Source organism: Glandiceps talaboti, chromosome 11 (genome assembly GCF_964340395.1).
Source record: "Glandiceps talaboti chromosome 11, keGlaTala1.1, whole genome shotgun sequence".
In the NCBI taxonomy this organism is placed as follows: Eukaryota; Metazoa; Hemichordata; class Enteropneusta; family Spengelidae; genus Glandiceps; species Glandiceps talaboti.
The window spans coordinates 334,220-347,765 of record NC_135559.1 but is presented as its reverse complement, the minus strand read 5'-3'; the positions used below and the strand labels follow the sequence as shown (position 1 = coordinate 347,765).

The 13,546-nt window shown below is 36.6% G+C and overlaps 1 protein-coding gene and 2 non-coding genes across 6 annotated transcripts; all 3 read left to right on the top strand.

Annotated features, from left to right (window-relative positions):
* The first annotated feature begins 1,065 nt into the window (after positions 1-1,065).
* Positions 1,066-12,869, top strand: LOC144442515 (eukaryotic initiation factor 4A-II-like). Of its 4 annotated transcripts, none has more exons than XM_078131879.1 (10): positions 1,066-1,329; positions 5,673-5,775; positions 6,080-6,212; positions 7,030-7,169; positions 7,480-7,645; positions 8,130-8,239; positions 8,971-9,114; positions 9,660-9,797; positions 11,045-11,214; positions 11,890-12,869. In XM_078131879.1, exons 1-10 carry the CDS (start codon positions 1,136-1,138, stop codon positions 12,032-12,034), a joined length of 1,443 nt encoding a protein of 480 aa, XP_077988005.1. In that variant the 5' UTR covers positions 1,066-1,135; the 3' UTR covers positions 12,035-12,869. The 4 variants fall into 4 exon arrangements, with proteins under 4 accessions (XP_077988005.1, XP_077988006.1, XP_077988008.1 ...); XM_078131880.1 differs by lacking the exon at positions 1,066-1,329 and adding an exon at positions 3,768-3,899; XM_078131882.1 differs by lacking the exon at positions 1,066-1,329 and adding an exon at positions 3,936-3,959.
* On the top strand, positions 6,563-6,789 carry LOC144442868 (small nucleolar RNA SNORA73 family). Its single transcript, XR_013481663.1, has one exon. It is a non-coding gene; the product is annotated as a small nucleolar RNA SNORA73 family (small nucleolar RNA).
* Positions 9,302-9,528, top strand: LOC144442869 (small nucleolar RNA SNORA73 family). Its single transcript, XR_013481664.1, has one exon. It is a non-coding gene; the product is annotated as a small nucleolar RNA SNORA73 family (small nucleolar RNA).
* Positions 12,870-13,546: the final 677 nt, after the last annotated feature.

Here is a 13,546-nt window from a genome sequence, read left to right as displayed (position 1 = left end):
AATTCAAGACGTTGTGTTATCAGTAACTGTTGCTGATATTTACACTGGTAATAATATCCATTTGTGATAAACAATGTTCGTTTATGTGAGTGTAAACATAGGATGGATATTTGAAGCTAGGTACTGAACAAGTTTACTTTTTTTTGAAATTATTTTTTGAATCAGTAATCTGTCATATCCTAGTGTTTATTAGTCTGTAAGGTACGCCGTGACGGGACGCCCTCAACCATCGGCCAACCCCTAACACTGAGAGGAGGCCGGTGAGGGTGAAACGTCACGACGTATCTTACAGTCTAAGTGTGTATCTGTCAAACCCAATATGCATTCATATAATGGCATTTAAAAAACACATTTCATTTCTGTTTTCAGGATTAAATGGTTTCATTATCTTTTATAGATATTAATTCTGTAACCTTTTGCCAATTTCCAGATTTCTTAAAAGTGTTTTACCCCACAAATCATCAAACTTAATAGTACATGTATATAAGTTAGAAAGTGTCCCACCTGACATGCTAAAAAAATAATTAGACCCCCCAGCTTTCCACCCCAAAACACACTCTATCTGTAATCATCTTGAACCACCAAGTAAAGGGGTTTTAACTGTGAAAAAAGTTGTACATGTAATTGTAATTCGGTGATATTTTCTTAGGTCTTGAAATATACGTTACGAGGCCTAGGTTCGATACGTCTTCGAGTCGTTTTTGTACTCTCATTTTCTTGTTAAAACCGTCCGGCATTGGTTTCACCTCGCTTATAGCCTGCTTCATCAGACCATCAAATCATTGAAGTATGACAGAATATTCGTGACATACGCGTGACATAGTGATACAACTACATGTATTTGTTTGTATTCTCTGCAAGGCCATAATATTTCTCGATATGTGAATATTCATACACCGATTGAGGGCGCTATTTTAAACTGGCACCGCGCCGATCAACTGACCCAATCACGGGTGACGGATTGGCCGGATGTATTACTCAATCGTGAAATGGTCAAAACAAGTTGAGAAATCGCGAAAGTATGTCGCAATTTCCCATGAACGAATATAAAACGGGGCTTCTGGACATTTTGTCATTTCGAAATACAGAAAGCAACGAATAAACAACCATAAGTCGATCTCTCTAAAGTTTTGCTATGAGCAGATACAGTTCCACGGAAAATTACAACAGACACGGTTACTATAGTAACAGCAGTAGCGGGTCGGAAAGTTCTTTGACGGATTCCCCGTATTCAGGACCTAAGACGAATCGTCGCCGTGGCAACAGGCGAGAATACACACACGTAGAAGACTTTGACCGTCGCGAAAATGATAGATTCTTTGATAACAGGTGAGATTTGATCTCCAAGTTTGATCATCAGTGATGGTATCTTGGCATCTTGTTCTATATCGTATCTAGGTAAAACATTGCGCCTTAAATATGAAGGGGAGTCTATAAAAAGTTCTTCAATTTCTTAACTCACTTCCCCCACCCAGTTGCCTATTTTGCCCCTCTCCATACAGTGTGTTTTGTATTGTATATCCCCGATTCAGTGTACAGAATTTCAGCCCCACCAATTTACTATCAACGATTCTGTTCTAATTTCGTTCTTGAAATACCAAAATACCAAAATACCAAAATACCAAAAAAAACTTCCAAACTCAGTCTGTGCCCCTTTAATTAAGATAATCACTTTGACGGCATTGGTATACATGATAGGCCGAGAGTCAACTGACGTTCTTTCAAGGTATATTTGCACGGAGAGAATATCACCAGGTATACGATTTGGGCAAAATTTATATTTTCTAGTCGCAATTTGTTTAACTTTGGCATGACGTAAACAATGTTATATTCAATTTGAAAAAAAGGCAACAACAACAAAAAACGGTAGTTTTCCCTACGACTTGAGCCCACCAAGAGTTTTACAGCAAGTTGATTTACTTCAACGAGATAGGGAAGACATACTATTCGAACGGATATGTAGAACTGGATATACGGGTGTATGTAAAACTGTACAAAATTAAAGGTTTATGAAATGTGACCATATATTTGAGGTTGAATCTGGGTAACATTACATATACATATGCGAATTGTCCGACTTTAGCTAGACTCAGTAATGTTGAAATAACGGTCATGTGTGAGTTATGAGTCAATCCATATGGATATCCAAGTAGTATGCCTACAGCAAAATAAATGCACAATAGCTAGCTATTTCAGAATAATTATGAAATACTGGCAGAAATTTTAATAGTACATTAATAATATTTAAAAAAAATGAAAGCCTTACATATGATTAAAACCTATATTATATGATCATTATGATCATTTAAAAAATTATTGTTTAGACTTCGACACATTCTGACAACACGACTCAAATCTATGGACGTATATTATTCTAGAATATAGTTACTTTGATTCACAGCTTATCTTGCTTAATTCAGTGCAGGGGGGGGGGTATGATTTCAAACCCCATAGCTATGTTGGAAAGTCACAATGTGCATGTGGCTATTACTAGTTCGGTAGCAATCAGATTTTAAAAAAAACTAACTGTGGTGAATACGGCTTTATTTTATTTACCTCTATTTCATTCTTTTATTGTCGTTTGTTTTCGATTTTGTTGCTTCTTCGACCACTCCTGGACAATATCGAAATCAAACGACAAACGAACGAAATAAGGGCTTATAAATACTCATTGGTTACATGGCGTATACTGATAGGTTAAAGGGGTTATACTTATAGCGGGTTAATTATAGAGTCGTGTTCACCACACCAGATTTTAATCAGGTTATGTCGGTCTTCTCAAACTACAAATAATCTTACTAATAGTGTAAAATCTTCAGTTAAAATGATCGACCATAGACGTTGAAAAGAGACCAATGTTAATAAATCAACAAATTCATCAAAAGTGTAGATATGTGTACTCATGTAAATCTCCCGAGAACCCGTTCTGTTACGACTAGAAAGTAGTCTATTCATGCCCCCCCCCCACCACACACACAATATATATATATATATATATATATATATATATATATATATATATACACACACATATACATATATATATATGTATGTATATATATACATACACAAAATACACAAGTTATGGTACGGAGCCGTTACTGTACCATAACTTGTGTATTTTGTGTAATACAGCTCTACTTCTCAGTATTGAGCGCTTTTCCTTCAGTTTATGACTTACCTCTTACACTGAATTAGTATATATATATATATATATACATACATATACATATATATATATATATATATATATATATATATATATATATATATATATATGTGTGTGTGTGTGTGTGTATGTGTGTATGTATGTATGTATGTATGTATGTATGTATGTGTGTGTGTGTGTGTCATGTCACTCACGCGGGGTGTCACGATCCCAAAATCTAAAGGTAAGTAGACATTTTTTTCACTTTGACGACAGAAGGAAGAATGTTTGACGTCAAAACTTGTTTACGTAAAATAGATATATCCTGAATTCGGAAAATTACTCATATGTGCACCACCCCACAGGAACTGAGCATGCCTCAGATTGACGTACAATCGTGATATTGCCGTGGGAGTTGCGCAATCTAGAGGGTCAGCTCGTGAAATCCCGTGCAGTCATGGTCACATCTCATTGCAGTCAGATTCCTCCGCGTGAATGAATGACAATGTTAAAACAAAGGAAACAGCTAAAATTATAAATTATTTCGACTTTTTGCCATCTGTTATGCATTAAAATGGATGACGGAAGTTTTTAATTGGACGAGAAAGAACATTTTCGTACAATAAAATCATCGCAACTTTACGCGGAGGAAAATAGTTCCTTAGGTGCTGTGCCTTAGGTAGAGGTCATTCTCCCTTTTCGGCGCTACTTTCTGAAATAAGATGTCGGCATATGAAGACACTGATTCTAGGTAGGCAATAATTTTCGCGGTTTTTGAGCCATCGATATCACTAGTGGCGAAAAACGGAAGGTTTGCTATATTTAGACTTGTATCAAGAAGCTATTGGCAAATTTTCGTTCGATTATTTGAGGAACCATGGTAATTTTTGACAATGGAAATAACTCCGTTGACTTCCATCATGGCGGATAGAAAGCACGTGTAAAAATGCCGGCTTCCATATGCCCATTCAGAAATTTACTCAAGTTGATAAGCAACAAATTCCATGATTCCACAGTTAGATGTGTTCAGTACCATATGGAGCAATATTTAGATCAGCCAAGTTATTAGGAAATATGGCAGGAAGTTATTGGCATTGGCAAAACTAGTCTACGAGTCATTGAATGAACTAATCTTAACCACGTTTCAATCTTGATTTTTCTAATGAATGGGCATTGGAACAGAGAAAGGGGCACAGGCCGTCCACGCCCTTTAAATAGTTTGATAGTGTATGTTTTCAGAGATTTGTATTTGTTCAATGTGGACACGAGTGTCTCGATCATAATTTGGAAGGACCTGTAACCACGTCAGTCGTATGGTTAACAAAATGCTCAAGGACTCAGTTGATGACGTCATGTTACGTGACAACAGCAGTGTCTGAAACATCGTCAAATGCAATCCATTGTCCCTGATCAGTTCGCTTTTTTGGGGTGAGAAACGGAAACCTTACAGCCACTGAGCCAGTAATGTGGTGAACGACTGTTGATGGAACGCTTGATAACGGTTAAGGGGTACAGATAAAACTCAACAATGGTTCATCTGCACTTGTCAAATAGTACCAAAAAAGTCATTTGTATATAACTGTTGGGAGAATAACCTCAGCATAGTAGAATTGAAAGGGGTTATTTTGTTTTAAGGGCGTAATCTTCATTGTAATGTCCAAAGATCTTGTGGTTCCTTTGGAAACCCGATAATGGCTTTTGTTGAACTGCATGTATTTAATTCTGCCAGTTTTGGCTTGCATTCAATATTTTATGTACTCTTTGAAAACCCTGTAGCATAAGTGATTCTATGTAAACTTTTCATATTTGCCATTAGGCATTTCTGACTTTGTGTAACTGCTCCATGTTTGATCAGTTACATTATTTATGTATGAACATTTTAATTTTGCTGGTTGTGATAGTTGCTTGACGTTGTTCATATATAAAAATCAAACAACCCAGTGCATAGTGCACAAGATAATACAAATTTTGTCTGGTTGAAGTGAAATTCAAAAGTAGTGCTTGTTCATTTATGATTTTTAATCTTTAGTGCAAGGGTGAGACTCATTTCCTAACAATTCTTATATGTGTGAATATTCCTGTGAAACAATTGTTTACTTGAGCTTGGTTACAATGACCAGGAAGTAAATTGTAAAAATCCGTTGTCCGCTACAGACCATTTTGACAGTATTTTGTAATGTACTACACATGCAGCAAGTGCATGACTCTTGAGTTGATATTTTTCCCAGTCATTTATATTAATTGATCATTACCTTTACTCTTCATGAAAAGTATAATGTGACAAGTCCATAATAACTACCAGAATTTCCCATGTACTGTTAGAATTCCCTCCCAAAATTATGGTTCATTGTAGTATCAAACTTTAATCTAAGTGATGACACGTAGTGAAAAGGAGTACTTCCTCAGATTAAGTCTTGCATGTTGTTGAAATTATGGATGATATATGTGATTTTCCAAAAAAATGAACAAAAGCGTATTTGACCATCATTGACCATGTTGTTGCTTGGCTTATTGTTTTTGATAGGTCCCAAGACTGGGGTCCTTCTGATAAAAGTAGTGATAAAAATGGAAAAGATGCCCAGTCCTACAATGATCCACCAGGCATGGATCCACAGGGAATCATTGAGGTAAGCTAACAAATAATAGGAAACTTAAAGTTTTTTGAAGTAAATGACAAATCTACATATTTTGCTTTTGATCAAGTTGTTGATTTGCAGCATAAATGCTCCGATGAAAAATGGCAAAATGAATGAATAGTAAAAATGAATCACAAGTTGATGTTAGTTTTATTAAAGATGCCATTCACTCACCATTGCCAAGTAATGAAAATTTGTGTTCTATATTTCCTACCATAATTAAGATTTTGAGATTTATCGTGAAAATTCAATCACTATTTTAGAGAAATGACATTTAGCATTCTATTTCTTGCAGAGCAACTGGGATGAGGTAGTTGATAATTTTGACAAAATGGAACTCCGTGAAGATTTACTAAGAGGAATTTATGCTTATGGTTTTGAAAAACCATCTGCAATCCAGCAACGTGCTATTATTCCATGCTGCAAGGGTAAGATCATTATTTTACCTAACTCTAACTTGACCTAGCACTGCTCACAAATGATACAATAAATTCTTCATGTGACCTTGATGCAGTAAATTCTTTGTGACCTTGATGGAATGTTGTTTGTCAGGAGTCCTTCATCCATTCTACCTCTATCAGTATTGTGTGATTGTCTTGTATTGTGACTCCAGTCATTCCAAATGAAATTTTTTTTTGTGGCAAGAAATTGAAATATTTTTTCAAACATGTAGATAATTGCATCAAATTGTTGCAATTATAGTGAAAAAAATGAATAATATAGTGGTGTCCATGAGAAATCTTGTAGAGTTGTTCACTATTGGCAGTATACAGAGATACCGATGTTGACATCCAGCCTCAATGGTTGTCATGTGGCGCATGGGAGCTGAACACTTAGGTGTCCTGATGTAGATTCCCTTTCCACGACGTCGGAGAGCAAACCTGTCCCCGGCACTGTCATGCATTGCATGCTGTACTGGTGTGGGCAGATTCTTGCATATTCCTACTTCTTCTCAGAGTTGCTATGCAACAGTTACTGCGGAGATAGACCATGCAAGAAACATACTTTCCAAAGAGACTTTTCCATACCATGAAATCTGCCAAGTTTCACAATTTAGTCAGTAACCTATTCATTAAAATGTGTTAAGTCTTCATATATTAAGAAATACTGAAGAAGAAAGTATTACTGATTAATCAAACAAGTAACTTAGACTTTTTTCTCCTGAACCTTCTGAAATTGAATGTCTTCAGTACTGTTTGTTATGGTAACCATGGTAATCATATTCATACATTTCTCTGTTTACAGGTAAAGATGTAATTGCTCAGGCCCAGTCTGGAACTGGCAAGACTGCCACATTTTCAGTAGCTATCCTACAACAGATAGATGTATCACTTGAGTGCTGCCAAGCCCTCATTCTGGCCCCAACTCGTGAGTTGGCCCAGCAGGTAAGAATATCTAGTTTCAACAATCAAGAATATGTATGCATTCAATAAAAAGTGACAATTTGCAACATTGTCTTTTTAACTGAAATCATTTGTTAGGGTAGTGGAAATTATGCAAATATTACAATTTGGTTGTGTAGATTGTAAGACATGTAAGTGAAAGGTTGTGTTGTGTTTTTTCGCCAGTTTGGTAACCCAGGTAACAAGTAGGATATATGATAAAACTGGTATAGTTTAAAATTTGAGAAAAAAAACAAAGTATGGTAAATGCAGCATGCACATACTAAATTTCTGTGTTGATTTCTTTCTTCAGATCCAGAAAGTAGTCATAGCCCTTGGTGACTACATGGCTGCTCAGTGCCATGCCTGCATTGGAGGCACAAATGTTCGCGAAGACATTCGCAAATTGGAACAGGGTGTTCATGTGGTGGTTGGTACACCAGGTCGTGTATTTGACATGATCAACCGTGGAGCATTGAGTAAGTAACACACATAGAGAATGTGGAGACTAACACTGAATAATAATATGGTGGTGTTATTAAAGTCTGTAGTAGATGGGATCAAAACATCACATTTATGTCTAATTCACCATTCCAAAGAAACTATGTTTTACTGTCCAATCAAGTGTGGTATTTTTTTTTATTAGTCAGCAATTCCATGAGCCTGGCTTTTGTAGTCCTCTTTATAGATCTTCAGATCACTATGAAATTGAGATAGAAAGCAATTATATCCTGGCTGTCAGATGGGAGTGGGGGTGTAATTTTGTGGTCATCCCAGCACACACAGCCCAGGGGCTAGCAGACCATGTTGGGATGACACAGGAAAAGAATTGATCATGCCAAGCTAGAACCTGAAACTTATGTAGTAATTCCCATTTATCTCAATGAAGGGAGCATGTGAGGCAGTTGTTAAATCTCTTGAAATCTAACATTAACTTCTGAATGCACATTTGTTTTTTTGCAGCTGTCACGCATATTAAGTTATTTGTATTAGATGAAGCTGATGAAATGTTGTCAAGAGGATTCAAGGATCAGATATATGATGTATTCAGGCGTATGCCTCCCAGTGTACAGGTAAGACTTATTGTCAAGCCACCATAGCAGGCTCTAGTCTGACAGGTTGTAACCCAAATTCCTCTCTGTGTTGACCAATACTCTCAGACATGTAAGAACAAAATTGAACATGGTAGTTATACACATACCATGTTCGCCTTGATAATGATGTAGGACTCACATACCATGTTCTCCTTGATAATGATGTAAGACTCCATGCTCGCTTGATATTCTTGAACTCCTCTGAACAAAATGCACTTGTGAACCCATACCCCTTACATGTATTTACCAAAGACATCAAACGACTGACCAAGTCGTATGTAGTAAGGACTATCATGTATTCATTGACACCTCAACCTAGTTGGAATTCACAAATCTAGTGAATGGTGTCTCAAAGAAAGTCCTCTCATAACAAACAGTATTTGTTGCTGAGGGTCAAAATAATGAAAATTGTGTCTTTGTGTGAGGTCACCTCATATTAAGGGATAGGGAACACCAAATTTTTGGGTCTCAAAAGTTCTGTACATCAGTGATGCATCAGATAGTGGGAACACTGGTGTCCAGTACCTTGTACTCATATATATATATAAGATTAATACATCATGTGCTGTATATTGATTGTTATTCATAAGAACTAAGGGTATACCACCATACATAAAAGTAACCGTGTATGCTTATTGCAGTTTATTCTTTGTATTTTACTTATCTTGTACCCTTGTCCACTACTATTATGTATTAAATTTGTTTTGTAGGTGGTGCTCTTGTCTGCCACCATGCCAAGTGATGTACTGGATGTGACACAGCGCTTCATGAGAGAGCCTATAAGAATCCTTGTCAAAAAGGAGGAACTTACTCTGGAGGGTATCAAACAATTTTATATCAATGTGGAAAGAGAGGTAAGAATAAAGAACCAATTTAATAAAGTGACAATATTTACTATCACCAAGTATATTTTAATGCCAAAGAAAAGAGCATGTCCTATGCATAGTCAGAAGACAATGGTAAGGGATGTACAAGAAACATTAATTTAGACTAAGATATACAGTCATTGAAAAGTAAGAAGAATTATAGTATACAGAGAAACCGATGTTGACATCCAACCTCAATGGTTGTCATGTGGCGCATGGGAGCTGAACACTTATGTGTCCTGATGTAGATTCCCTTTCCACGACGTCGGAGAACAAACCTGTCCCCGGCACTGTCATGCATTGCATGCTGTACTGGTGTGGGCAGATTCTTGCATATTCCTACTTCTTCTTAGAGTTGCTATGCAACAGTTACTGCGGAGATAGACCATGCAAGAAACATGCAATACTGTACATTTGAAATATTTCAATGTATGATGTGTGTGATGCCAATGACTATCATTGGTAAGGGCACAGACTAGGTAATATGTACTGTAACTTAATATAAATGTGTATCCCATCTGTTTTATTTTCAGGAGTGGAAATTAGATACTTTGTGTGATTTATATGAAACTTTAACTATTACTCAGGCTGTAATTTTCTGCAACACACGGCGGAAGGTAGATTGGTTAACAGACAGAATGCATAACAGAGATTTTACTGTGTCAGCCATGGTAAGTACACTAAAGCTACAATGTCATTGTGTATACAGTGGTTCAACTGTTCAATAGATACACATTTGTATTCAAGCTATAGGGAGTTAGTGTAGGGCAAGGTTAGGGATAGCAGTTATGTAGATTCCCTTGCATAAACCTGGTTTATGTCAATAGAATGTAGAACAGTGAACTGTCTCTTCAATACATGTGTTACATGCAAATTTGTATTCAAGCTAGGGAGTTGGGGCAAGGATAGGAATAAGTTTGACTCCCTAGCATATCCCTGATTGGTGTCTTTTGCAATCAACGGACATTGTTCTATACATTTCAATCTGAATATTGTCAGACTTCTTGTACTGAATACATGTAAATTACAGGTTTACATAGCTGTTGTCTTCTCTGCAGGTTAGAAACAAATAACCATGTTTGTAATGACTTTTTGAAAACCTGTATCGTGAAAGTAACTAGTGATACATCTGAGGTTGATGGGGTTGTTCATTGACCTACAGTCACAGCTGTCCAACAATTCACAAAAAACACTGAAAAAAGACATGGTCATATCAGATAGTGTCAATCTAGCTCTGGCAAATGTGAAAGTGAAGTGGAGAAATGAGAATTTTGAATAGTATTGTCAAGAAATTTTAAATTTTGAAAGGCTAGAAATATGGCCTCATCACCAAAACATCTGTGTTAGAGTTATAGTGAGTGCATAGGGACATCATCTAGTCACCAAATCATAGAAGGTTAAGTAATTCCTCATTGCTCACAAGCTGGTACAAAGAACCTACACCAATTGTTAGTTTTAAATGAATTACCCTTCCCAAAAAGCACCTGATTGTAATCATAACACTGCGTAGGTGGTATGGTCATGACAGTTATGGTTGTCGAAAGGAAGGAGAGTAAATCCCATAGCACTGTCTCGTGGGTGAGAAACAGAAAGACAGATTTTGTTGTCTAAGGACTGAATTCTCAATCTGCGGTGCTACAAGCTTGTTATACTTATCAGTTTTTGTTTACCTTTGTGTACATTAAATGCAGTTATTTTATGTAAATATTCTGGTTGGAGTGTATAGATAGCAATTTCAGTGAGCCATGAAAATTTTGTAAGGAATTGTGATGAGGGTAGATTAGATTATGTCTTCAAGAAATTGATTGTTGATTTGAAAAATGGCATATAAACTATGTCTATTCACTTTGAAATGTGGAAATAATAGCTTTACTGGGAAACAGACGATTATTAATCTTAGTTTTAATTTCATTTCTAGCATGGTGACATGGACCAAAAGGAACGTGATATAATCATGAAGGAGTTCCGTACTGGTTCCAGTCGTGTTCTCATCACCACAGATCTCTTAGCTCGTGGTATTGATGTGCAGCAGGTGTCACTGGTCATCAATTATGACCTTCCCGCCAACAGGGAAAATTATATTCACAGGTAAGCTGAGATTTATCTGACTAGGGAAGACATTGATGGCTCTGCTTGGGTTATTGAGTGGTGTGAACACATGGTATGCATATTGTAGGACATAGGATTCCAGTCAGGGGGGTGAAATAAGACAGTGTTCCTTATGTTACTAGATATAAACTGAATGCTTTCCATAAGGGTGTTACCGATTCCCTATATTGTCACCCTCGCATATTCCAAATTTGAAATTTGAAGCTTCCATATGATATAGGATGCTAGAGTTTTGTCATCGTGAGGCACCAAGTCATGTGACTATTTTTCCTCCAGTTTCAAAGATACAAGTTTATTAATAAGGCTGTGTAATTATTTTCGTGGTTGATGATCACTTGCACCAAACTACGACAAAACTCAAATTTGGCCCAAACCTGGTCTATTTAGGACTGATAAATGATAACTTCCCAAAAAGCACCTGATTGTAATCATAACACTGCGTAGGTGATATGGTCATGACAGTTATGGTTGTCGAAAGGAAGGAGAGTAAATCCCATAGCACTGACTCGTGGGTGAGAAACAGAAAGACAGATTTTGTTGTCTAAGGACTGAGTTCTCAATCTGCGGTGCTACACCCAAGTATTTTGTGTATTAATGAGTTTTCCATTGAAGGGATGACATGTTTACAATTTCTTTTCTGTGCTTGCTTGACAGAATTGGACGTGGTGGACGTTTTGGCCGTAAAGGCGTAGCTGTGAACTTCGTGACTCACGAAGACGAGCGAGCTCTCAAAGACCTCGAACAGTTTTACAATACTGCAATTGAAGAGATGCCTATGAATGTGGCTGATCTGATATAGACATTGAGCGAGATTTTTCACGAGAATTTGTCAGTGTTGGCTCATCTGTGTTCGAATTCACAATATTTTCACATGCGACATATACTCAAATGCGTCTAATGTGATTTCAAACAAGTCTAGAATACGAATTTCCGTAGCTGAACTGACAATATTGTCTCGCTGTGTCAAGAGCAGAATTGTGCTCCATTGAAGCAACCACATAGCTTGGTTGTAAAAATTTTGAAATATTATATAGATTATTATTATTACTGTTATCATATACAGTATTTTGTGCAGGCCACAAACTTGGTGGCCAGTGAACTTGTTTCCGTGTGTACAATTACGTGAGAAGTCTAACAGTTAAAAAGGAAAGGGTATACCTGTGTTCCATATTCTCTACTGTATCGTATCATACCTAGCTTTTTACTCCTCTCCTTTCATACTCATTTATTTAAAGTTCCTAAAAAGACAGAATTAATGTGAAGTGGTGATTACATTTGGGGAAAAGAGTCACTCTTGTGATAACCGCCCCAAAACTTTTTTTGGTAGCCAAGTGTAACATTTATATAGGAAAGTTAGAACTTTGCATAAAATTTTGAGAGAAAAGTGTACCTGGTCCCCCTGTGGGCACACCAGTATTGGTACAAATGATATCTTCTATAAAAATCTTAGTATTTTGTCACCAGTGTAGTACTATTGTCTATGTACATTGTTTGCAAAGAAAACAGAAAATGACGAAAATTGAAGAAAGGCAATATAGAAAATGTAGTAAAGAGCTTGATGTTAATATAACAATTCCTCTTTGTAAAATTTTCTGTCCTAAGTACATTAAAAAATTAATTTACTTCAGGCGAAATCTTTTGTTTGTGATGAATTTCTGTTCATGTCATTGCCAGCCCATCTCCATTTGCACAACTTGTGAGATTTTAATACAGATGACTGTCCAAAATGAAAGACCCAAGTTTCATCCTGCCATGGAATTTCATATTGGCAAATTCTCAGAAAGAAATTGGTGAACTTCAGAAGTAATCAGCCATACAAAATTAAAAGTGCCATTGCCACGTTTGAAAGTGTTCTGTAACCAATAATGTGTTGAAGGTTCCCTGTATTTGATGTGAGGTCAGGGATATATATATATATATTTTGTGTCAGAGGTCTTGAGAATCAAGATTGACTTGGTTGGGTCATGGAAACTACAACTTATTCCTTGACTGTAAATCCAATCTGATTCTTAGTTTAAAACTTCCCCATAGTGAAGGTGCTGTTATATGACCCAACAGTGATTCTGGCGACACTGATTGATATTGATCTCATTTTTACCTCTGTAAGGAAGGTCTTAATAAAGCGATGAAGTCTGTGTGAGTGTGTGTGTGTGTGTGTGTATCACGATTTCCGAAAAACGGCTGCATCAATTCAAACGAATTTCATAGACATCTTCCGTAGGGTAATGGCAAGAACTGATTAGGTTTTGGTAATAATCCAATGAATATTAATGACCAATTTGAGTAATTAATCGATCGAACGAGTATAAAG

Excerpts from the sequence above, each read along its gene's own strand:
- LOC144442515 (XM_078131879.1), top strand. The coding sequence starts at position 1,136 with ATGAGCAGATACAGTTCCACGGAAAATTACAACAGACACGGTTACTAT. Across the intron at positions 7,646-8,129 it reads GATCAACCGTGGAGCATTGA|CTGTCACGCATATTAAGTTA; the intron begins GTAAGTAACACA and ends GTTTTTTTGCAG. Across the intron at positions 9,115-9,659 it reads ATATCAATGTGGAAAGAGAG|GAGTGGAAATTAGATACTTT; the intron begins GTAAGAATAAAG and ends TTTTATTTTCAG.